The 27,380-nt window shown below is 38.4% G+C and overlaps 1 protein-coding gene across 1 annotated transcript; it reads right to left on the bottom strand.

The window, feature by feature from the left end:
• Positions 1–501: 501 nt before the first annotated feature.
• Positions 502–24,588, bottom strand: TMEM64 (transmembrane protein 64). The gene is made up of 3 exons (XM_082719411.1): positions 23,646–24,588; positions 9,239–9,394; positions 502–4,328 (listed from the first exon to the last, which is right to left on the bottom strand). The coding sequence occupies exons 1-3, from the start codon at positions 24,441–24,443 to the stop codon at positions 4,137–4,139; spliced, it is 1,146 nt and encodes a 381-aa protein (XP_082575537.1). The 5' UTR covers positions 24,444–24,588; the 3' UTR covers positions 502–4,136.
• Positions 24,589–27,380: the final 2,792 nt, after the last annotated feature.

Genomic DNA, 27,380 nt, shown 5'->3' with positions numbered 1-27,380 from the left:
CCCCCTTTTGGTCTATGTTATGTTCCAGCAAGCAATTCTGACCAAAAAAGATGTACGTTGACAGTATGGTAACTGCTACAAGTAAACAAGGACAAGCATTATTTTAGGTGCTGAGATGAAAGTGTATGACAGCAGAGTATGTCCTCAAAGCAACAGTCATGGAACAAGGGTAGAGATCAACAGGAAATCACATTGGTGAAAGACTTTCATTATTATGAAGGCATTGTAAACATTACTGCAGCCTGGGGCAAATGACAAGATTTTTTGACAGATAGGTGGCATTTCATGATGGAGCGGTATAAGGAGGGGAAAAAAAATGGAAGGGGAAGTGGCAATGTTGGACATCAGAATCATCTGTCCAGAGGGCCTCTGCTATAACCGTAACCACGATCACCCCCATTCCATCTTAGAAGCGCGTCTTCCCTTCCTCCTATGCTCCCTCCCATGTCACACGCCTCTATATCCATCAAATTATAGAGGGAAAGAAAGAGAAGAAAGAAGGAAAATAAAATATCACCTTTTATTTTCTCAGGCACACAAGTGATCTGGGATGTCAATTATCAAGAGATTTTACTGATTCACCCTTTGAATTATCTATTTTAAATCTTCAGCTACCATAGAAAATAGTTTGCAGCAATCACTTAGCAATTCCAAAGTACCAAGTTATAATTTAGTTGTGAAATAAATTAACAGTTAATGTTCAATATGCACAGTTACCAGAACTCCTGAGTTTCAAATATCCTGTGGAACGGGTGATTCCTCTCCCTTCTTTAAAGGCTTTTAAACTTAAAGAGATGACCTTTAAAAAAATATATCCTAAATAGCTGATTACAACAGAAATCAGCAATGTCCAACCTAAACACCAAATCCTGTTATTTTGACCATTGTTCTGAAACAAAATTTATCACCAAAGTCATTAACCCAGGTCGGTCTCACTGTCCCTGAGGTCCTCCTGAACCTCTTTTTCTCTGCAAACACCACTTGGATTTGAATAGCGTGCATTTACCATGCATTTAAGGACTGACCTGTATCATCCTAACACATACCTATCCCCTTTCTCAAGCGTTCTAAAGCTAGTCCCACAAATACGGACGTAAGTAAACCATAGCACCTTCCCCAAGAACAGTCCAAATCAGCATTGCACATTAACACACACAGAAATGCTGGGACATGCTGGTGGTGAGACCATTGAGCTCAGTTACAGCAAGGTAAGTAAGAGTAACTACTGAACTGAACTTCTCAAGGAGGGAAATGTCTTAGAGTCATACATTTGACCCTACCAAAGGAAAGTCATCTTAGACAGGTTTGCAGTTGGTTATAAAGTACATAAAACAAGACTATGGCAGGCTCGGAACAAATCTACCCAGTCCCTTTTGAACACAAAGTAAAAACACGTGTTCTAATGACAGAGATTTGGTTCTATTATTTTCATAAACCAACGAGTACAGATTTCAAGTTATTTCACAAATCAGATGATCAAATGAAAATGGACGTGAAAGCACTTAGTAAATTATTATGTACACATTTTTAAAACGATGTGCTGTTTAAAAATAATTTACATGATAAAATTTGGCAAAGAGTAAACAAATCATTAACAATAAACCAAAAAAGTACGGAAAACTAAAAGAAAGGCCCAAAGAATTAAAAACAGAATCTTTCATCATATTGAGAAATTAGGTATGTTGTATGATTTTTAAAATGTTCATAAAGCAACTTTATACTGCTATTTGAAAAATCAAAACATTTTATTTTAAAAATATACACTCTAAAACTGGAGGCATTATTTGGGCAACATACAAGGATCTTGTTAAATTTGCTGCTGCCATAAATCTGGGATGCAAGCTTAAAGATGGAGTGAATAAGGCATGGCAATGCTTCATACAGTTTATAGAGAACACATCCAAAATCCAGTAACCAAATTCAGCTATCAAACAGCATGAATATAATGGATTGTTGTTTACTTGGGAGGCTGGGAAATAATGAAGCAAAGGAAAATTGCAGCTTTAGATTAGTATTTTAGAAATAGCAAACCCATACTATTTTAAGTAAAAATGGATGATTTTATTATATAAAATTATGATTGGCAGAATACAGAAAAATTATTTCTCTTCTACCTTTACATATTTATTTTAAGTATGAAGTAAAATGCAACAATTGGAAGAACTCATTACAAACTACTAAAAGGTATTCATTTGGTGAAATTATTCAAGTTACAAAATGCTAAGTAAATAAATGCACTTCAATAGACATGAAGTGTAACACAAGTCTGAAAGTAGTGATCTTAAATGATTCCTTTAACAAAAACTTATCAAAAACAAGAAACACAAGAAAAATATTGTCAAGTTAGATAGAAAAGAATAAATCAAGCATATTGTTCATTGGGATTATTAAATTAAAATTATTTTAAAAATAAAAACAAGTAATTAGGATAAAAAAAGAATAAGTATATTCTAGTACTGTATTTTTTTTCCTACCAAGGAAAGAAAGAAGGATTTGGAGGCCAATTAAGTACTGCAGACCCAGCTGCTTCTTGGATCATTTGCACTGAAGTCTTGGTATAGACATGTAAATGAACTTTTCTATTATCCAAAGGTGAGAAAACAGACATGATAAAGGTAAGGAAATCGATTCTAACTCCAATAAGGGAAAAAACTTATGCATTAAAATCAAATGCAATGTGTCTTTAACATAGGACTAGAATAATCTGCTCCCAAAGAATTCTTTTGCACTTTAGTGAATCAGGGCAAAGGTTTTACCCTCATGAAAGGGCAAATGGGAGTTCTCTGATAAGGTGGAATCTTCATAGCCAAAAAAGAGATACCAACCAGAAAATTTGCATTTGTATCTATAATCTGGGTTGTAAAAAAAACATTAGTCATCAAGTTCACAACTAAACCATTTTAAAAATCATAAGGTGATAGATGCATAATACATGTCATATGAATCATATGCCAAATTATTGTATGATATACTCCTAAGTGCTATTAATAAATATACTCAATTCATGCTACAAGAGAAAGAATTGAGACTTAATTTCACATTTCAGAATTCCTGAGTCTTATCAGAGAAAAACAAGTACCAAAAAACAAACAAAATAAACCCACTTTATAGTAGGGCAAATAATACAAATTTGGGCATTAACAGTGTATTTCTAGTTTTAAAGCTGAAGACTATGGGGACAAATATATATGTAACTCAGTGGACTGATAAACATGATTTTAAAGCTTAGTTTTTTTAAAAGGCGATTTGATCAAACAAGGCCACCTGAGTGACATCTTCAATGATGGTAAATCCATCATTTTAAAGGATTAGATCTTTTATCTCAAAGCCTAATGATGAATATAAAAGGAAAAAGAAGTTTATTTTACTAAAACTTTTTAGTAAGACTGCAATGGGACAGCCCTTTGATGAAAGATCTGAGGAGAGTAAAGCCAATGTAATGGAATTAGAGCATGGGTTCTAATTTGAGCCACTGCCCAATAATTTCCCTTTTACTTTGCATATTCCACAGTGAAAATAAAAAGGTTATCTTAAGAGCACTTCAGTCCCACAATGTAGGATTTAAGCTTGTGTGAACAGGTGTAAATGGCCCTGCAATGATGCTTGCAAAAATACATTCAACTGAAAGTTAATGTCTATATTTTAACTCATAAGGAAAAGGGAAGCAAAGTGGTCCTACTTAAAAAACAAAGAAACACTATCTTTTCTGAAAAGGATAAAGAACATCTAAATAATATCATACATTTAAAATTACATACTCTTACTCATCATTATAAGTAGGGAAGATGCTTACAACTTTTCATGGACTTTATAAATAAAGACACTAAGCAGAAAAATATTTGGGTTATTTCTCTGTTCATAAGTACCCAGAAAGAAAACAATTAAAAAACACTAAAGTGCAGACCTATAGGCCACAGAGGGCATAGTAAATGATAAAGAGGTGCAGTCCAAATTTGCATTTACATGTACACTTACATATCCAGAAAACAATTCTTCCTTTAAAAAAATTGTGCAATTTAAAAACTAGTCAGTTTTGTTTGTGCCGTATACAATTAGAACTTGTCTCTGCCCACTGGTAAGGTGACCACTAGACCTTGGACAGCACACTAGCTCTTGACAATCATACATTTCATCAGTCATACAATATTGATTCCACCTCCAGAAAACGTTAGGGTCCTCTTGTTGTAGAATGAAGAGCCACTGGTATTTGGTTGATTGCCTTTAACCAGAGAGGTTTTCAGTTCCATTTCACAAGCTACAATAGCTGCATTCAATTCCACTTGAGCTCGATGAACTACATAAAACATGAGGCCTATACTTATAATAATCTGTGAATAAAAATAAAACATTACAGTTAACAATATTTTACATGGGGGAAAAAAGGAGAAATAAACCCGGTAAATATTTAGCTTAGAAATATCTCAAATAGGATGTTTCTCAGATATGGTCAGGTAAGAATTTTAAATAGATTATACACAGTTGCCATCCATTCTTTCCTTGGCTTCGTCTACTGAGAGTAGAGGGCTAAAATCTATAAGTCATCAACACAGGATATCAGGTTAACACAAGGCAAGCATACATCCCTTTTAGTCCATAAACATGATGTTTACTTGATACAAGTCAAACTTGTCTCTGTACCAAAAAGCTTCCTTCAAGGATTTAAAAAAAAAAAAAAAAAAGTCTACAACAGAGGTCTGACAACTAAATCTTAATTTAATTAATGTACTATATCTTTGCATGACCATAAATGTCCATAGGTATTCCTAAGTCCACTTAGAAAGAAGCACTACCATTTGCAAATGAACTATCTGGTGCAGCTAAAATGTAAAATATCAAGAACCACTTAAAAAATGAAATGCCAATAAACTTCAAAATAAATTAAGAGACCATGAACATGAAATTGTTTGTGCTTAGGGAAAAACAAAACAAAGGAAAACATGGTGATTGAGAAAAAAAATGCCCATCAAAGAGATGCTAGAAAAAGCACGGACATGAAAGTCAGGTGCTAGTCTTGGTTTAGCCACTCAACTAGTCATGTGATTTCACATTGCTATGTGGGGCTTCTGCTACTCTCCAATAGGAAGCTGTGGCCCCTCTTTATGTGTTAAGATGCTTTAACATTCTATATACAGTTCATTAAAATGTCCAGGTGGTACACATCTTCTAACTTCATTTGTAAATCAGTTCTTCAGAGTTTGGAGCAAATAGTCTCAGCGCAACAAGGTTAGAACAGGTGACCTTTAATGTCCCAGTAAGTTTCAAAGGCTGATCTATCCACAGTGACCCTAAGATATAATACTGTTTCAATTAAGCCTATGCATAATTTTAGCATTTTTGTGGGAAAAATATTCTAAATATAAGCATTGAGGGTAGTGGGGGAAGGGCAGAGGCAGACATGTCGTGCCGGGGGTGGATTAGAGAGGGGAATTTGGAACTTGTGAAAGGGAGGCACTAGTAAATGGGTATTCATTATGCCATAAAATTCTGAACAAATTAGGTATTTTAAAGGTGGGCCTTCAAATCTTGTGTTGGTTCTCTAACTATGTGAGCTCTCTTTAAAAAACAACCAAACAAGATCTACTCACTGAAAACTCTCAGTCTGATACTTATCAGTGTTTTGATGACACCATGTGAAGTCATGGAAAGTACCTTAGAACTAACTTGGATGAGATGCTAAACTCTGCCTCAGACATGTTGAATTTGAGGTGCCGAACAGAGATCCAAAGCAATGCAGGGAATAGGTCCAAAGCTATGGAAAGAAGGCTGGGCTCAAGATGTGTATCAGGGAGTCCTTACACAAATAAACCTAACAGCAGCCAACTCAGGAATAGGATTTGCTAAGGAGAAAAGTTTTCAGAGTAAGACCAGAAAGCTTAGGCTAGAATCATGAGGAACATCAATTCTGGGGTGAAAAGAGGAAGAGATACTGATAAATGAACCAGGCAAGCAGAAAAAAAAAAAAAAAATCAAAATGGTAAGGGAAAAAAATGTTTTAAAAAGGCATGGTTAGCAGAATCTTAAGTTGCTAAGAAATTGAGCTAGATGAGAACTGGAAGGTGCATCTGATTTCAACAAAGTTGGTGAGGACAGTCATAGAAAGTAGGCTTAGATCTGGCAGAAAAACTTCTCAGGTTCCCAGTGAGGGTGAACTAGCTACATCTCTACATGGGACTTTCCCCAGAGGCCCTTCTAGACCCAGGGCCTGGCAATTTGTACAAAGTCTTTTTCCAGCACACCACCTTGGTGTAAATGTAAAAACAAAAAACAAAACAAACAACAACAACAAAAAAAAAACCAAAAACCTGTTTTAGAAAGTTTCCCTATTAAAAAAAAGAATCAAAGACAAAAGGCATCTCTTCCACTATCCACTGGAGAACAAGCTGAGAGTGTGAGCTGAACACAGAGTGTTTAGTCGATTTCTTAGATGGAAATTGAGGGGTTCCCATTTGAAGGCTTCTGATTTTTCTGTTAAGCAAAAGAGATAATCTGTTGACACTGAAGAGGAACATGGGGTTAGGAATCAAAATTGTGAGGAGCTGAGATAGGTTTGCAATAGTCATTGAGGCAACGGGGGAGTAGGAAGACAAAGGAAACAGTTGGGCTACGGGGCAATGTTGAGAAACCAGCAGAAGGTTTGCAACGATGAATTAAATATTACCAATCTGGCTGTATGACTTCCTGAAAACAACAGGTGCAAAGCATATCAAAACTTGGACTCATCCAGGGTTTTGGTTGCTGGGTACACAGAAAAATACAGGGCATGGAAAAGAGTAACTGAATTGCGAATCCACAGAATCCAAGTTGGATTTTTGTACAAGAAATAGTTGTGCCTTCCTCTGAACATCTATTTTGTATTGTTTTAATTGTATAGACACTGGGTTCTATTTAGGTGGCTATAAAGTTCAGACGCAGATTCATGGCTTATTTCTAGCAAATATGAGAAGCCTCGTGAACACACTTACTCTACTTTCACTTAAGCTTCATCCTTTTTTCCTATGGACTTCCCCCTTCAGGATGACTTCTTTTTCCTCTTGTTTTATTCTCCTGTAAATCTTCTGCAAGCTGAATTAAATCCTTTCTGAAATATACTAAGCTATAAAGTAACATCAGTAAATAAAACTGAGGCATAAATATGTCTTTACTTTTTTTGTTGTGATGGTTATTCTTGTTTTCATAAATGTCTGGGTTAAGAACTATTTGCCCTTTTCTCCTGTCTTGTATGCTAAACTTAAATTTGTCAGCTCAAACAAAGGGGTATGAAATCACTGGATTAAAAAGAAGATCCTACATTTTTAGAAGCACAACTGACAAATACATGAACTATTTTGTTCTATTATAACTCTACCAATTATAGTTCAATGATTTACTAAGATGCTCAGAAATATAAAGTATCAAATAGTGAAAATATTAGGAAACCTACTAATAATGACAAATTCTAATGACTCAAGCATAATATAAGGGGGGAGAAATATATTTCAAATGAATTATTCATTTTCAGGAAACTAGAAAAACATAAAATATACTTAAATTTATACTTAAAAAAATCTGAGAATGCAGGGTATGTTAGAATCTTATAGTACCGCAAGGTAATTAAAAACATACATTATCACATAATGTATAAAAACATACATTAACCATAATGTATAAAAAGTTTAATATGTGATAAACATACTACATCAATAAAAATAAACCAACTATAATAAAAACCCTAAACCTAGGGTTCTTTAGAATATGTCTGTGTGTGTGTGTATATAACTTTGTAGAAAAAAAGTAAAAAAAAAAATTCCCTGAATATCAAAAATATTACAAAATTTTTCATAAAGCAAGCCATTTAATTGATAGCTTTATTTACAGTTCAATATAAATACTCCTGGGCTCACTCTGTTTACTGAACTTGTACTACATAAGCACAGAGAAAATCAACTCTGGCTTTATTTATCATAATATTTTTAATACAATATAGTACCTTAAAAGTGGAGAATGATACACTAAATTTCTAATACGGTATCATATATTTAATAACATAAATTAAAACTAACAAGTTAAGGGATCAATAAGATGTCGGCTATCTCAGTGTTATCTGCTCAGTAAACTATGGTCCTAGTTTTGAGCATAGTTCACAGAGCCAACTCTGGTTGTTTATATCATGGTTCTACCCCTTGTAGCTATGACTTTACACAAATCACCCTCCACTAGTGTGCTGATAAACTAGCTCGCAGAGATCAGAGGTAGGAATCTTGATTTGGAGCATCTGCCATTTTCCATGGTATAAATACCCTTGCCACGATCAATTTCAAGTTACCACTGCTGATGTCACTGAACACGAAGTTGGGAAGAGATGTATACACAATAGGCTGGAGATAATAAAAATACATACCTTCTAGCCCTTTGGTAGGGATTAAAGGAGCTTAAATATATGGCATATAAAGATCACAGTAAGTTATTATCAGCATCTTACTAAGCCATCAAAAATTATGGTGATTTTATATATTGGTAAATCTCAGGAAGGACATGTAGCACAACCAAATAAATGAGTTTTTTTAACTCTTCCTGTTACAACTTAAAGGAGCTGAATAAATATGTCTACACAGCTGGATTTTTCTCTCTTATCAACATTTTTTTATATGTAATCATATGTACCCTAAACTATATTACAATTCGCATGGCAATAACAATTCATTACGCTAATCTTATTTGTAATGAGATTAATTTGTAATCTTATTTGTAATAATCAAATTTGTAAATTTGTAATGGAATACTTCAGATGGTTTTTATAAAGCAATACTTTCTAAAAATTATTTTGTTCTACATAAAATTGTACTGGAAAAAATTTACATTGCCAGCATAATACTCTTAAAAAATACCAATTGGAGAGTTTAATAACCTGAAGATAAGACAAAAACCCAACTCTATCAAATCTCACTAAAATTATATTCAGAAGCATAGTATTAACAATACTTCACAAAAACCCAAAATAGAGTGATGACTGAAAATCACTGCAAAAAGAACCTTATTTTTGTCATTCCCTTTTTAAAGAGAATTTTCAGGAAGTACCAGTTCAGTTCTATAAACTTCTATATATCTACACAATTAAAATGTAAATGTCAAAATACGAAGTATAATCAAAAGAACAAGGAAAAATCTTCCTAAATTATTTTCAGTGAAATCTGTTTTAAATCAGTAATGCCATAGAAAAAGGAAATTAAAAAAAAAAGACAACCCTTGGCCTTAAACTCACCTGTAAACAAAAAACAAAATATCCACTAACACTCTGTTCTGCAATGACATCTTCCATTGTCCGCAGGGTGGTACCCAAGTAAGAATTCAGAAGCTGGGTAGGAAGCAGTCCAACCGAAGATGCCATCAGATAGTTGGGTAAGGAGAGATCAGTAATCTAGAAGAGTAGATTAAAGGAACTGATTCATTATCAAGTAAAATTTCAATTTTACATAAAACTGTGTGTACAAGTCTTGTTAGTAGTTTTTCCAAGGGAGCTAAAACATTTACAAAGCATTCCAATTTTCTTAAATGATTATAAAGGGAATACATGCACAATGTAGATTTAGAATGAAATTCGAGTGTAAAGAAAAAATTTAATATTCTGATTCTACCACTGAAAGACAATATTTGTGACTATCTTTTTTCTTCAATGTAAATAAAATGTGTACACACAGATCATTTTGTAAAAACAGTTTTGTAAGTCTTCCTTATGTTATTTAATAAATCTTCATAAGCATACTTCAGTGGCAGTGTGGTTACCGGGCGTTGAAGCCAAATAACCCCACGATGGCATGTGAGTTCTGAGAATTCAGTGAACTACTATGCATCCGAGCATCAGTTTTTTCATCTGTAAAATGAGGGTAATAACCAACCTTACACTGTTGTTGTCAAGATCAGAAACATTTGTACAATGTGTAGCAAATGAATAGCACATGACTGACACTCAGAAAGGATAGACATTATCATTATTATGCAATTATATTACCACTGTGTGGATCTAGCTCAATATAACCATTCTTCCGCTATAGAATATTTAAATTGCTTATTGTTTGTCTATCTGTGATTATTTATTTATATTTTTATTATAAATTTTTAAAAAACTGATGAAAACCTTTGTATATTAACCTGTGTAGGGGTGTCTAAAATATTCCAACAAAACTCCTCCTCTGTTATTCATATCCTTATGTGATCTTTTCCCCTAGAATGGGGAAGAATAAGTTCTCACCCATCAATGGTGCTTACTTAATAGCAAACAGCCTCTAGCAGAAGTGAGGAGATGTTACCTTCAGTATCAGGTTACAAAAAGAGTAGAACTCCATCTCTCCCTACAGCAGACAAGCCATATCCTAAAGTAGCTTGATGGAGAATGCCGTGGGGCAAGGAACTAATGTCTTAGCCTACAGCTAGCCAAGACCTGCCGCCATGTGAGTAAACCTGGAGGCAGATAATCCCTCATCCACATCTTATCTATAGTCCTGGCCACCACTTGATTGCAGGATTTTGAGAAAACCTAAGTCAGAAGCACCTGGCTATGCTGCACAGAATTCCCAACCCACAGAAACTGGGAGCTAATAAATGCTTGCTTTTATTTTATTTATTTTATTTTTTAAAGTCACTCAAGTTTTGGAGTGATAACACAGGAAGAAATGACTAATACAATATGTATCTCCATTATTTTAGGACAGATCACTAGGAATAGAATTATTGGATCCAATAGTAAAGCCTGTTTTTCCAAAAAGTTCACACTGATTTATGTATCTATCAATACATAATCCATGAATGTGTGTTTCGTCATACTCTTACCAACTCTAAGTATTAAATTTCAATCAGCAAAATTGGTATTTCATTATTGTTTATCTTACACATTTTAATTTTTTATATTACTTTTAAATATACATTTTCTTATTTGCATTTCTTTATGGCTTTCCTTGTTCATGTTTGTCCATTTTTATTGGAATGTTAAAATTTTTTAATTTATTCGTAAGAGTTCTATAAATAGTAAGGGCAACCTTTGTCTATTATACTTGGCAAATATTTCCCACTATTTACTATAATAATAATAATATAATATATAATATAATAAAATATATTATAATATAAATATATTCCACTAAAATATTTTCCAAATATTTTCCACTAATGTCCCTTATATTTTATGTTTTGACATACACATTTCAAAATTTTTATATAATCAAATATTATCAATCTTTTCCTCTGATTTTTTTCCTTTTTTTTTTTCTTTAGCTTTAGGTCTTGTTAGGTTTTTTTTTTTTTTTTTTTTTAAGATTTTATTTATTTGTCACAAAGAGAGAGAGCACAAACAGGCAGAGTGGAGGCAGAGGCAGAGGAAAAAGGGCTCCCTGCTGAGCAAGGAACCCTGATGTGGGACTCAAACCTAAGACCTGGGATCACAACTGGAGCTGAAGGGAGCCACTTGATCGACTGAGCCACCCAGGTGTCCCAGATCCTTTTCTTTTTTTTTTAACGTGTATTTCTTTTCTGATTCTATTTTCCTTTTTAACATTTACCACTTATCCCTTCTGGAATTAAAGGTAAGGATATAGCCTATTCCTCCCCTTCTCCAAGAGCCAATTTCCCTAGCAATACTTACTGAATAATCAATAACTTCTCCTATGATTTGCGATGTTTACTTGTTACAAATAAAGTAATTATATATAAAGAGTCTATCTGGGGCTCTAATAATCTCCACTGACATCTTAAATCTTGTATTGAAACCAAATTGTTGCAAAGACTATCAGTTAATATCTGACAAAGAATTCCCTATCCTGCAAATCCTTTCATTACTCTTCTTATAAAACTGCCATAACTATTCATACCTATTTGTTTTTAGAGATAAGTTTTAGGATCATTCTGTCACTCAAAAGAAAAAATCAGTACATTTTATATTGGGACTATGGTAAATTTATAAATTAATCTGGATAGAACTGAAATCCCCACAATATTCAATATTCTTATCCAGAATGTATCTGTAATTACTCAAAATCTTTACATCTCTTACTAAGTTTGATGGTTTTATTTATATAATACATTTCTTATTCATGTACCGTTAAGCATTTGTGGTTTTGTTGTTGCTAGTGCTATTAATTTTGGAAAATAACTTTTCTATATATCCCCATCTAGGTTTACTAGTATGCAAGAAAATTACTGGACACTTTATTAAACTTTTTTGGGGGGCTGATGTTAAGATCTGGTATTTTAAGAGTAGCCTACAGTTATTCTAACTACACTCTAATCTAATCATGTAAGCCCTATTTTCAGTAAAGCTACATTCATCTCCACTCACAGATGATTAACTCGAGATACAGCACTGCTGGTTTGGAAAGAATACTACTGCGACTGGTTAACAATTTAACTCAGCAACTGTTGGCTCCAGACTGCCCATGCAAGATGTTCTGGTTGGTGCCTGCAAGAGACGGAAGGTAAGATACAACTCCTACCTCAAAGGGTTTACACACTGACAAAGACACATCAACTACCTCAAAAACAGGCAGTAAGGGATTCTTGAGAAGGACTACGTGTAGAGTGTTAAAGAGTAATCAGGGATTAATATTAGCTGCAGGAATAGGGGCCAAAGGGCAACCATGTGGAAAAAGAGGCATTTGAAATGGACTCTGAAAGCCAAATATGGGTTTGGCAAGCAGAGACAGGTGGGATGAGGAAGCTAAGGTGTTCTAAGAAGGGACTGAATGGGGACAATAGGGCACAGGATGTACCCGTGAGGTTGGCAATGGGGTCTGGATTGTTTAGAGCACACGCAAGGGAATCCTATACAGGACAAGGCCTTAGGGTGATACTTGTTAGGGGCCTGGGATGAAAAGGGAAACAAGTCTGTACCTAGTAGAAAAGCACTAGAGAGTCTAGTCAAGAAATGAGGTCAATGAGAGGAAGAAAGGCTCCTCTGTCAGTTTGGGGTAGTTATAGAAGGGGCCACTCTTTAGAATAAATATGTCAAAAGTATAAAATGAGTACATATGACAAAAAATGAATTATAAAAATTACTGCAGTTAATAATAAAACATTACAGGTTTTGGAGGCTGTTAATCTTTAAAGTAAATATTTCATTTCCAAAATGTCAGAATGCAAAGCTTCAGTCCATAGTCTTTAAATGCAATGAAATTTCTCCAAGTAAAACATAAAATTGACATTCACATGGAAATCAGGAATATCCAAATGGCGATATTAAGAACTGATCTCATAAATGTGAAATAACTCTACAACTCAACTCTTTAACAAGACCTTTGTCCAAAGGAGAAATCAAATATCACCAAACCTTTGATGACAGAACCTCATCCTAGGGAAAAAGCAAGTGTTACTGTTTATACATATACCCTTTCTGAAAAGCTGTGTATCAAAAGAAAGTAAAAAACTAATTTTGGCTAACTGTTTTAAACACTTACACTGGAGTGTCCAGTAATTTAACCAGTACAGCAACACAATCACATACACATACATTTTTCAGCTAGTACTAACTTTATTAAGATAAACAGTTCCAAATTATTCCAATACACCACTTCCTGCATGCTAAGGTCCTATTCAGAAACTGTACCTGGCTCCATTCTTTGAAAAACGTAATAAATTTAGAATACTTATTCCCAAAAGACCTATCCAAGCTTCTCTTCCCAATAAGTTCTCACCCATCAACTTCTTAAAAATCTGGCTGCTTGTCCTTCTTGCTGCAAAGACATTAAATGTGAGCATAGAATATTATCATTGGAGTTTCTGCCTACAACGTCCTGGGATCTTGGCTCAAGATTGTTTTCCTACTCCAAAGAACTCCTAGAAATCTCAGCCTACGATGTCATTGCTGTCTTGTTGCTCAGTCTCTGTGATCATAGAACTCGAGAAAGAGTTTCAGGGATGGTGTTACCTTGACTGCCATCCTCCCATGCTGTTAATACTCTAGAAGCACCATAGAGGCATATACATTCTCAGTCCTAGACGTACTGTGCTTTCCTTGGAGATGGAATTCATTTCTCTGGGCTTGTATGGGTTAATGTAGGACATGACCTTATACCAAATAAATCCTGAAAACAAAGAGCCCATTCAAGGGGCTGGGGGGGGGGGGCGACAAAAGAAGACGAAGAAGAAGACGACGACGAAGAAGACGAAGAGAAAAAGAAAAGGAAAAATGCTTAACTCAGAAGACCTAGAGCTGACTGATCTTTGGGGCAGACAGTAAGAGAACTTCTATCTTCAGACGGATCACTCAGATGCTCCCGAAACCCGAGGCCTGTTGTCCTCTACTGCACAGCACAAAATTCAGCTCACCAGGCAACCCCTCCACTTTCTGAGTTTCCAGCTGCTTATACAATGGCTTTACTGGATTTTCTGGATTTAATTTAATCCACTAAGAAACTATGTAATTTTTACACAGAATACCTTGACATAGACCTAATGAAGAATATAAAGAGGATCTATCTGTGTTTAAAAGAACTCAGATTAAAAAAAACAAAAAACAAACAAACAAAAAAAACAAAACACACACACACACACACAAAGAACTCGGATTTTATCCACAGTTTTATGAATCTAATATTAGTTTCAGCAAATTATACTTTCCTAAATTTTCTTGGCTTATACAAAAACAATGCTGTTTTATTGACAAAGTTGCAATTAAGGTAAATTCCAATTAAAAATATATTTAATAATATTATATAGAAAAAAAATCATGAATCCCCAAAATAATTTTTAAGAAAGGAATGGCAAAAGGAAATGAAAATGAGTACAGTTCAATCTTTTCATCTAATTACTACTTATTGATAAACTGCGTATATACATATCCTCAAAATACTATTGATATTTCAGAAACAGTTGCAAATGGCAACTAGAGCTGACCCTTGAACACCACGGGTTTGAACTATGCAATTCCACTTACACATGGACAGTACACTCTGCACATGTATTTCTCTTATGATTTTCTTAATGGCATTGTCTTTTCTCTAGCTTAGTTTATTGTAAGAAAACAGTAGGTAATGTTATTTGTATACAATAACATACAAAATATTTGTGTATTGACTGCTTATGCTATCAGTAAGGCTTCTGGTCAACACTAGGCTAAAGTTTTTTGGGGAGTAGATTTCTGACTGAGCAGGGGTATGGTGGGGGGTCAGTACCCAACCCCTGCATTGTTCTGAGGGTCAACTATAGTTGTCACTTCCAGAAATACAAAAATTTCAAAACCAGTATAAGAAAAGACATTAACTGCCCATTTGCCCTTCCTTCTCCTTCCCTCCCCAAAATACCTCTCCCCATGTCCCCAATCTCAGTTCCCTAGTTAAGACACCTCAGAAGTCAGTCACACAGCTCATTCTTCCCTCATTCCCACGTCTACTCATCTGCCCTGTCTTTCAATGCCACTTTCTAATACCTAAGAAATCTACCTACTGTCTATTCTGTTCCCAGTCAGTCTCTCCTCTCTAGTCTGGACACGGACAGGAGACCTACCTGCACTCACCACCTATGCTAAATCCTGGAGAAATCTTTTAAAAATCTAGATCTAATCCTGCTTAACTCTTACTTCTGCCATCAGAATACGGTTCAGGTTCACTTCCACAGGCAATGCGCTTCGTGACCCCAACTCTGATTTCCTCATGCTTCATGTCACATTACGTTCCAGGCACACCAAAATTCTCTTGTTCTTAGAACACTCCTTGCTCTCTTTTCCTTCTGGGCCTTTGCACAATGTTCCTTCTGGCAAGGAAACTCATATCCTTCCTCCCACTCCTCTTCCTTGGGCAAAAGTCCTAAACTTTCTTTGACTACTCAGTCATGGACATCTCTAGCAAAGCTTCCCTGAGCTCCCAGGTCTGCATTAAGAACAGCTTTCAGGTTGTCTGAGAGGACACTAGGCCGTCCCCATCCCCTTCACACTAGAGAGTAACTAAAGATTTCACCACCTGTTTGCCCTTCACCTCTTTCCCAGACTAAAAATTCTGTGAAGAAAAGGACCTCTCTTGTTCTTTATTGTCTTTAGCATGATGCTTACTATATATTACATTCTAAATACATACTCATTGGATGTTGACGATATAAACAACAAAATTGTTTATGAATGTTGAGACTTATAATAATTGTCAGTTTATAAACAGGTGAGGATGCCAAGTCCACTTGTAATCAGTTGTTCAGATATTGAGAACACCTTCACCCACCCCCCAGAAGGAAAAAATCTTAGAAATGAAAATTACCAGCAAAATTTATGCCATACTATACCTAGAATGTTATTTCCACTAGACTGTAAGCTCCTTAAAGAATCTGGGACGAACTTTGCCTTGTTCATGGTTATAACTCTAGCATTTAGAACACCAGTGGGCACAAATTCGGTAACTACCAGTTACTTATTAAGTGAATACTGAATGAAGACTAAAAGCATTTCCAGTAACCTCTAAGGCCAACCTAATGTCAAGGTTGAGACCCTCTGGCTAAGGGGCGACTGTGAAAGTACTAGGAAAAGTCTTGCTACTGGGGAGAGCAGACAAGGCAGAGGCTCGGAGAGAAGAGACCCACTCCAACAGCCGAGGATGCCTGCGATGTATAGGCTTCTACAGATAAAGATGGTTAGGTCAGTAAGTCTACCTACAAAGTAGAGGCCATTTTCTTATATACAGACCTTTTCATTAGTTCAGTGTACCTAAATTAGGAACTGCTTTTGATGGTTAATATTTAGGGAGTCACTGATCCATCTGAGAATCTGATTAATACACACACACACACTAACCCTTTTCCCCAGAAAACACACACACACACATACACTTCACTGAATATACTTTCTGGAACATAAATTAAAAAGATTTTATTTGTAGAGTTGAAAAACTATAGGCTAATTACTTTTACTCACCCCCCCCAAGAATTTATCAAATGCCTTCTATACATAGACCCAGCTGTCAGCAGGGAAAAAGATAAAAAAACCAGAAAAACCATAGTTGACTGTGTCCGTTTTATGTCATTCTATACCATTTGTAATGACCAAAATGCCCATTACAGCCAGTAAAACGTGACAAGAATCATTTATAACATTTACTCACAATGTTATATAAGGAAAACACAAGAATTCATTAATGTAAAGACTACAAAAATAAACATTAAAATGTTAATGATAGTTTTTTCTTTGTGCTTAACTGTATTTTTCCATTTTTACAATGAGCACTGCTAAACAAATACTGTTGAAATAAGTTTTAATAAAACCGATTTGCTCTTAAAGAATTTTTTAAAAATCTGGATAAAGGACAATAAGACATACTGTATGTATTATTAAGATACAGTAGGCTAAAAATACTGATCTGTGAATCGTAAGCCCACAGATGAGGCATGAAAAACACAGAAACTAATGAGATAACTGAAGGTGCATAAAGAAGGGTAAAGTTTTGAAGAAGTCATGGCCAGTTGGACTCAGTGGCACTGTGAGGCCTAAGGGTGTGGGCTGAGGTGGCATCACATTTGTTAACTTGGCCATCACATCTGCTCCTTCAGAGATAAGACTCCAAGGTCCTTCCAAACACACACTGATCTCTGTCTTGCTATTCTCTCCAAACCGTACCAGTGGCAGTGGATCAGTACACTTAAGAGTGAGAAGGAAGGACCGTCAGGTATGCTGTCACAGTGATAAGCACCATGACCCATCAACTATGTCTGACTCGATGTCTAGAGCTATAATACAGAATAAGAGTTTAGGATGAGAAAACATTTTTATAAAACATACAATCACCAAACTGTTAAAAAAAAAAGGGGGGGATGTTAAATTGTTGCTCAGAACATTTGCCTTCTGAAAAGCAAACTATGAGACCTTGTCTCTCCCCTTACAAATAAGATGACTGAGGGGGCAGATCATTAAATGACTTCATCAAAGTCACACAGGAGTGGAGACAGAACTACAGGCCCCCAACAAGTCCATGAGGCTAAGGCTTTACCATACTTGTGGTCTTATGATCACCAGCCTGTCAAAAACTTTAATTGTAAAATCAATTTCAGTTTGTGAACTAAACTACTAAAACTTTTCTTTCTCTTGATTACTCAGTGCAAACCTGAGGAAAATTCATTCCTTAAATAAGCTCCAAGTTCGTCTTTAATCACATTTTGCTGTCATTTAGTTAGTATATCAGTTTCACAGCTCCCTGCCCCTCCCCAAACCAACAGAAAATCTTTCAGTTGCTTTTTTTAACCTATTGTGGGCTCATAAAAATAGCTAAAGTAATTAATAGTTTGCTAACACATAATTCTTTAAAATGGTTCCACTGAAAAGAGAGCCAGGGTGATAGGGACAGGCCTTGCACTTTCAAATTTACTCATTTCTATTTTGTGTACATTCTACTCACAGTACCCATGTACTTACTGCTTTTGTTTTCAAAAAGATAATTTTGTTAAATACAAAGGTAAGTAAGCTATACAGGAGAGCTTAGCAGCTTTAGGCTTAATGGCTCTTTTATTAGAGTCACTGCTGAAGTCCTAATGCAAACTTTTCCTATAGTACCAGGCAAGACATAGCCTAAGTTTTGCAGCCCATGGGGTTTCTGAAAAAGGAAAGGAAAAAGGGAAACCTGAATTTTCAAAGCTACAGACAAGATTTGCTGTTTGAATCAGAAATATCGTGTCTGCTTCCTAGAATGCTGAGGATTAAAGTGAACACATCAAAGAGCATTTAGTAATTGAGGAATGGCAAGAGGCAGGGTATAGAAGTATCTATGCTGTGAGGGTTTGCAATTTATCCTGAGGGAAAAAGAAAACCCATTTGAGAGTTTCCTGCAGGGGAATAACAAGATCAGATTTACATATCAGAAAGAACTTTCTGGAGAGAGAAAAAAATGGAACTCCTTGGCTCAGAGGCAAGGAGACCAGGTGGGAGGCTGGCTGAGACACCTGAACCAGAGTGATGGTAGGGGGTCAAACAGACGTGTTCGGGAGTCAGGATCCATAGGGTGTGGATGATTCCTTGTGGGGGATCAGAGAGAAAGGAGGTAATCAAATGACAGTGTCATGAAGCCTGCTACCAGACAGCCCAGTTCTAGCTCCTTCCAGGCATCTATCTGCGTGACTCTTTTTAAGTTACCACTGGCCGGATAACTCGTTCAGGCCAGTAAAAAGTGAGATGATTTCCAGATGAAAGCTTTAAAATTCACCACATCCCAATAACCAAGTAAAAGATGGTGGGTCTGTCAGCCTGGATCCCAGGGTAAAAGGGATCTAACGCAAAGGTTCCCTGCCCCTTCCCCAAACCACGCTGAACCTGAATCTGTGTCAACAGGTAAGCAAACCTCTACTTCCCAGCTCACTGAGATTTAGGGGTTTCTACTACAGCATAACTTAACCTGTCCTGACTGGAGCTGTAAGAAATGCTCATCCTAGACGAGTGTCCAGATAAGAACAATACTGAGAAAAACGCACAAACTGTAAGTCTGTAAATCTGTCTTCATCGGCAGATGTCTTCACAGGCAGCTACAGGTACAAGATTACATTAAAAACAGCGAGCTTTAACTACTTCCCAGCCCAAAAAAACAGGTGCATTTTTTTTAAAGGAAAAAATTTAAATATGTACTTGGGAAATTATATTTCTTATGATCTAATAATTGATACTATGAGATGTATGGACTTTTTTCTTATTTCAACAGTTTCAAAATTGGGTAGTGTCCATTTGCCTATCCCATTTAGAGCACATGGAAAAAGCAAAGAAATATGGTTAATAAAAGACACAAAGCAAAGGAGAGCCCCTTTCCTTCTATATTTTAACCTTTACAGTCATCTCCTGTCTCTAAAATGTAAATACCACTACATGCACCACTAATAATGATAATGACTGCTAACAATGGCAGAATTGACTATGTGCCAGGCAATACTTGAAGTCTTCACTACACCAGGTTTTTTTAAGATTTTATTTATTTATTTGACAGAGAGAGAGATATCACAAGTAGGCAGAGAGGCAGGCAGAGAGAGGAAGGGAAGCAGGCTCCCTGCTGAGCAGAGAGCCAGATGCGGGGCTCGATCCCCATGACCCAGCCTAAAGCAGAGGCTTTAACCCACTGAGCCACCCAGGTGCCCCTACACCAGCTTATTTAACTCTCATAACTCAGCATGGACTAATCAAGGACTATTTCTAAAGCCTATGCCTCTCATGATCACTACACCTCACTTCCTCTTTAAGGTAACTCAGATAAACTTCTTTAATCAAGGGCATTACGAAAATGATTTTCTTTTTTTTTTTCTTTTTTTTTTTTTTAAATATTTCATTCATTCATTTGACAGACAGAGATCACAAGTAGGCAGAGAGTAGGCAGAGAGGAGGAAGCAGGCCCCCTGCCAAGCAGAGAGCCTGATGCGGGGCTCCATCCCAGGACCCTGAGATCATGACCTGAGCTGAAGGCAGAGGATTAACCCACTGAGCCACCCAGGCACCCCCCGAAAATGATTTCCTTAATGGAATAGAAGTGGGGTTGCGGGGAGATCTTTTAAAAGATGGGAAGAAAAGAAGAAAACATAAATATGCCTGGAAAGTGAGCAGCTGTAGGCAGTCAGAGGGGTATGGGGATAGAAAGGGTGGAGGTAGAATGAAGTTTTAGAGCAGAAAAGAGAAAGTCAGACTAAAACAAAAATCAGACGAAACTAAACTTTCTTTTCACCTACATACCCTGGGTGAATTTAGTAAACTGTTTTGGTTGAAAGAGCTAATAAGCAGATTGTTAAGAAGAAAAAAATAAAATGTAACAGACTCTGTTCACTGGCTCTACAAGCCACTCTACTTACAGCTATGAATACGAGTATTAGTGTGACACATATTATCACCCATCCTGCTGTCAAACCGCAGCTTCCATTTGCTAGGTAAGTGACCCCGAACAAGTCCCTGGAAGGCTAAGCCTCTGTTTCTTCCTCAGTAAAATTAACTAATAATGAGACCATTTTCCTTTTTTTTTTTTTCCTTCTTTACTCTTGACCCCACAGCACCAACTTGAGTTGCCTCTTGTCAAGTGCGGTTTCAACTATATAATTACCTTAAGTTATTTCCAAGCACAAAGTAAAACTTCTAATTCACATATTTAATATGTTAAAAACATTTTTTAAAAACTGTCTCACTTATTTTTCATGATTTTATTCACTGATTTTAGAGAGAGAGGAGGGGAAGAGGGTGAGGGAGCAAGAATCAAGCAGATTCCCTGCTGAGTACGGAACAGGACATGGAGCTCGGGGCCAGGATCCTGAGATCAGGACCTGAGCCAAAACCCAAAAACTGAACACTTAACTGAATGAGCCACCCAGGCTCTCCAAAACTGTCTTATTTTTAATTAAACATATATAATGAGTCCTTACTATATACCCAGGACTACAGCAGCTATTAAATATACAGTGGACCATAGTGAGTGCTGCGAACTGTGTGAAAACCTGGCGATTCACAGACCTGTACCCCTGGGGATAAAAATACATTATATGTTTATTTAAAAAATTTTTTTTCTTTAAATATACAATGAAGAAATAGAGCCATGGGTTGAGACCCTATCCTCAAGCCATAGTGCAGACTTCTACTTTATCATTTATTTAGTACCCAGGTGACCCTGGGTAATAACAACGGTAATGGTGACCAAAAAGAACACATATTTGCTAAGCCAGGCTCTACTGCAGGTATTTATCTTATGAAATTGTCTCAATGATCCTATGAAGTAGGTACCATTTCTCTTCCCATTTTGCAAATAAGGAGCTGACCAGAGAGGACAAGCAACCTGACCAAGGTCAATAGATTCGATGCAGAGAGTAGAGCACTAGTCCTATGCTCCAAGCTGTTAAACAAGTCTACACTATATGCATAAATACATTCTGCAGAGCTGGTTTAAAGATTAGAAATAATATTTGGAAAGAGCTTAGGGTAGTAAGCACACAGTAAGTGAACAAGAAAAGGCACAAGGATACAAGCTATACTGGAGAACAAAGCAAATATTCAGGTTCCTTAGTCCCAACTCTCTTCCAAAGTCTTAGAAAACTTGATCTATTTTACCCAAGGCTGGATCAAAGTTCATGTTTATACTTAATACTATAAGTTGTTGTGAAACGGAAAAATTTAAGGCAAAAAACTACCAAACCACCATAAACACCAAAACTTCTCTCTACCTAAAAAGACAGTTACCTATTTCCATGCCTCCATAAGCCTCATTCTAGTCGTTGCTGCTGTTGATTAATATCAACATGAGACTTGCAAAAGGCACTTAAAAGAAAGAGAAAAATTAAAAATTCTTAATTTCATCACAAAAATGGTTAAGTTGGTAGAATTATTATTATTTTTTTTTTAGATAAACTGCTAGTTTATTCAAATTGTTTATCCTGGTGGTTACAGCTTGTTAAAGTTATATATTGGTTTGAAAGCAATTCGTGGTGATAAAAATTATTCAAACTAATGAATAAGGAGATATTTGGTCTTTAAAAGGATACCACACTCCTAAAAATACCAATCTTTACCTTTTAGGAATCAGTGGTTGGAATTATTCTTAATACAAAACAAAAAGAGAAAGTTTCTAAAGACTAACAATATTTTGAAAACAATACAATGTATCAGAATCACTAACATAACATACCTATTATGAAATGTTTATACACCTATATATGTATATGTACATACATATATAGATGTACATACCTATATACCTATACCTATGGTTTTGAGCGCTGCATCTCTTTACTTCCATATCACAGTTTTATTTAAGTCAAGCTGAAGGGCTGAGTTCCTGAAAATCGCTGTACGAACCCTTTGTAGTTTACAATCATTGACTCTGGGGAACTCAGTCATCTAGTTCAATGCCTTTGCCTTAGAAAAGAGGAAAGCAAGGACACATAGGGTTAATGATGTGGTCCAAGACAAGAAGTTTGTAAAGACCTCATTCCCTTCTTCCAGGCAGATGGTCTCTTCCACTAGCAGTATTTCTACTCCTCAATCAGTTGCAACGAGCTAGAGAAAATTAAATAAATAAATAATACAAGGCAAAAAAGAGTATAGAAGGTGTGTATAAAGAAAAATATATGCTTACTAAGCAAAAGATTATCTGTCCTATTTTGTTTTATTCCCTACCTAATGATTTCAAATTGCAGTTCCTCCAAAGAAAAATAAACAGGAGGATTTCCCCCCTTTGCACTGTATTAAAGCAAATTACTTTGTGAAGAACAGGCCTATTAAAGTTTTAGGAGACTATAATATGGAGTCGCAAGCTACCCCTTCCACTGTTTACCCAAACACTTCCTTCAGCCCCACGTCGTTAAAAACTTGAGTTAAAACCTTGGATGCATTTTTGCAGGCGAGAGAGCTAGGAATGTGAAGCCTTCACTCCCTGACTGTTGCCAAAGCTGCTACAGAAATAAGATGACAAATGTTTAAAACGGACATTTTCATCCATCTCCCCTCGAAGTTAAAAGGGCTCTTCATTTTTAGTCACACTCATATGCCAAAAAAGAGTAGTTCTTTCTCTACCACGTCTGAGGCCCCGACTTAAGATTTGTTTTATTTGTATGAGATTTCTCAGCGTGCGACACAAAGTGATTCTAACTCCTGTTGTCAATGTCACTTCTCTGCTGGCATTTATCTGATGGAGCGCCCTCCCAGGGCCGTCACACGACCGCTGGAAACAGTCTTGGAAAGGGATGGGGGACAGCGGGACACCACTCACCGAGAACACTGCATTCTGAAGCCCAAAAGGTATGGGGGTCAGTCTGGCCAGCGCCACCACTTTCAGGCCGCTTCCTCCCTCCACGACGCGAATAACGGCGCTCAGTTTCTCGCTGCTCTGGATCCTGGCGGCCACCCAGGCAGTGAGCAGCCGCTTGCAGACCACATGGGCGATGAAGGTGCCGATGAGGACGCCCACCACCATCAGTCCCATGCCCAGCACGAAGCCGTACAGGTAGCCGGCGGCCACGTTGAGCACGATGTAGCCCCAACCGCAGGGGAACGAAACCACGATGAAGCCCACGACGAAGAGCAGGACTCCCAGCAGCGAGTCGAGGCTCTCCACCCAGAGCAGGAGGTGCTGTAGGTAGCGGCGGACCAGGGCCAGGGAAGCGAAGCACAGCGCGGCCAGCACACACACCAGCACGAGGCTCCGGCACCAACAGGTGCTGCCGAGGCAGCAGCAGCGCCAGTTTCTCACCTCCGCCACGCCGACCACCACGCTGCCGCCGCCGCCGCTCCCGGGGCAGCCCGCCAAGGCCCCGCCCGGCGCCGGCAGCTCCGAGGCCGCTGGCGGACCGTGGCGCTCCAGATAGGCGCCGAGCAGGGCGCCCGAGGCAGCAGCCGCCGCCGCCGCCGCGCTCGCCCCGCCTCCGCGGGGGAGGCGATCGGCCGCGTCGTCCCCGCCCGCTGCCCGCGGCAGGGCCCAGCGGGCCGGCGGCTCGGTTCGGCCCTGGAGGGCGGCGTGCTGCAGGAGCCGGGGGAGTGCCTGGAGCAGGCTCCCGCCAGGACTCCACATGCCTCGGCCGGCGCGGGCCCTCAGCCAGCCAGCCCCTCCGCCGCGGCGCCTATCAGGCAGCGGCCCTTCATGGCGCCCGGTACGCCCTGCCTCGACTCCCTGCGTCCGCTCGGGGGGCAGGAGAGGGCCCGGGGTAAGGGCGAGGACTCAGAGGCGGAGGGACGGGTCCGACCGAGAGTGAGAAAACTCTGGACCCAGCACCGGCCGGGCCCGCCCCTTTTCAGCCAGAGGGGGTGGGGGCCTCGGCGCGGAGGCGGGGCCTAGCGTGAGCGGCATTCTGGCCCCGCCCCTCCGACGCACAGTCGGGCCAGCGGCGGGGATGGTGAGGAGGGGGCCGGTGGCGGCCGCGGGGGCGGTCTCGCGCTGGGGCTGCTGAGAGGAGTTGCTGGGAGGAGAGAAGGATCCGAGGGGACGCAGGTACGGGAAAGGGAAAGAGGTGTCAGCGAAGAAGTAGAGAGTGCGGTGAGGGGCTGGGACCAGGCGCGCTCCCGACCTTTCCTGGCGGGCGCGCGCTTGCCTGCGTGTCAGGGCGCGCGCTCTCCCGCCGCGCGATCCTCGGACCCAGTCCCAGTCCGCCAGGCTGCTTGGATCCTTGCCCATTGGTCGTTTCTGCAGTAACCTCTGATTCAAGCGAACAGCATGTGGGACGCTCACATCCGCAGCTCTTTAGGCGACACTGGAGGAAGAAGAGTTCTTCATTTGCTTTGAGGAGAATTTGCTAATTGTTACCTCCCCAGTCCCCATGCGGGTATCCTTCTGGAGATGGAGTAATTAGGTAGAAAGGCCCACCCTTGACAGAATGCCCTTTCTGACCCAGAGGTCCTTTACCAAGTGCTAGACCCTTGGACTAGGGACTTCTCAAATAGATCCCTGGAAAGGCTGTCAAAAGGCTCCTCAGACTCTCTTGCTGGTTTCTTACCTACCTTTCGTCTTTCTGAGTTTACTGTTACCCGGGTCCTCTTTCCTTCTTTTTTAGGGTTGGTTAGACCATCTCATCCACACCCATAACTTTGATCCCACCATATTTCCCTTGTTCTGATGACCCCCAAGCCCGTCCTTCCTTTGTCCAGCCTGTGGACACATGCGGGTGCAGTTCCTGTAGGCGCCTTAAACTTAGCATGGCTTGCTCGATAGCAGCTTGGGCTCCAGTGCAAAATATTTAGGGTGGGAGTGGTCAAGTCATTAACCTCTCAATCTCAGGGTTTGCGTTTAAATCGCAAAATGAAGATAAAAGAACAACTTGACATAAACTTGTGAAGATTAAATAAAATACAACTGATCCTTGAACAACAGTGGTTTGAACTGTGAGTCCACTTACACTCAGATTTTTTTCAATATACTACAGTACTGTAAATGAGTTTTCTCTACCTTAAGATGTGCTTAATAACCTCTTTTCTGTAGCTTATTTTATTATCAGTATATACTGCGTAATACATATACAAAGTGTGTTAACCAACAACTCTTCATTGGTAAGGCTTCCAGTCAGCAGTTTGGGGGGCAGTCAAAAGTTATATAGGGATTTTTGACTGTGTAGGGATCAGATCCCCTCATTTTTCAAGGGTCAGCTGTAATAAAGTAAGATGCTTGTCCGTATGCCTGGAATCAGTGTTCAACTATGTGGAGGTATCTATAATTAAAAGTATCTTCCCCACAAGACCTGCTCTTCCTTTTGAGTTTCTTATTTCAATGGATGACCTTCTACCACTTGCCTGCACAATAACTGACCAGGACACTTTGGGTCCTTACTGATCAGGTTCCTGCTGCTTCATGTCATTCCTCTTAATCCACCTTGATTTGGCTGAGTCAGGAAAAGTACCTCAGTGATGTCAGACACATGCTGCTTCATCTTTTGCAACTGCTGTGGCCCATGTGGAGAAGCAGCTCGTAATGCATCCTCATTTAGCTAAAGTTTTACTTCCTTTCTAGAAACTTCCGAAACTACCTTCCGATCAACACCACACTCAATTTGATGTTTCTTTTCTGTTTTTCCACTGTTTGCTACATAATTATTATTACGCTTGTCCACTGTGTTGAAATTTTTAGTCTACATCACTGTCTCTGTCTTTAGACTGAATTTCTTCAAGGTGGGCTCATTACTTAAGCACTAAGACGGTGTAAGCACTTTATAAATGTTTGAGGAATGAATAAATTATCACAGTTTATAAGAAAAGATACTAAGGCAAAAACACCAGATGGGGCCAACACAATTGTCTGGGCAAGAATCCATGAAGGGCTGAAGTAGGTAATGGTCATGAGGTTAGTAGGATGAGAATAAATTACAGGGGAACAGCTATAAGCTGGGCAACTAACTGAATGTTGGAAGAGAAGGAAGAGTCAAAGATAATAACTGGGTTTCTTTTTTTTTTTTTTTTAAGATTTTATTTATTTGACAGACAGAGATCACAAGTAGGCAGAGAGGCAGGCAGAGAGAGAGGAAGTGAACTAGGCTCCCTGCTGAGCAGAGAACCTGATTTGGGGCTTGATCCCAGGACCCTGAGATCATGACCTGAGCTGAAGGCAGAGGCTTAACCCACTGAGCCACCCAGGTGCCCCTGGTTTCTTATTTGGTACAATGGCTCAGTTATGGGCCCACTGACCAAGAGAAGGAACACAGAAAGTTTCTGGGAAAGATAAAGGATTCTGTCTTATAACTTGAGATTTGAAATAGCTATGATATAATCCAATTGTGGCATTCCAGCAGGTAGTTGAAAATATGGATAAAAAGGGACAATGGGACATCTGTTAGAAATTTGGATATTGGTGTATAGGCAGCAGTTAAAGCCATGGTTATGGGTGAGTGAATGGTGGTGAGTATATCAAATACTTTCTGTTCTTTCTCAGATACAAGTAGGATTGCATTTCCTGGCTTCCTGGTAGTTGGGATGAGCCTCCTGACACATTCTGTCATGAATTATGAGCATAGCACTTAATTGCTGA

Source organism: Mustela nivalis (assembly GCF_964662115.1).
Source record: "Mustela nivalis genome assembly, chromosome: 2".
Taxonomy (NCBI): Eukaryota; Metazoa; Chordata; class Mammalia; order Carnivora; family Mustelidae; genus Mustela; species Mustela nivalis.
Note: the sequence above shows the minus strand (reverse complement) of the source record. Positions and strands in the feature narration are given on the sequence as shown.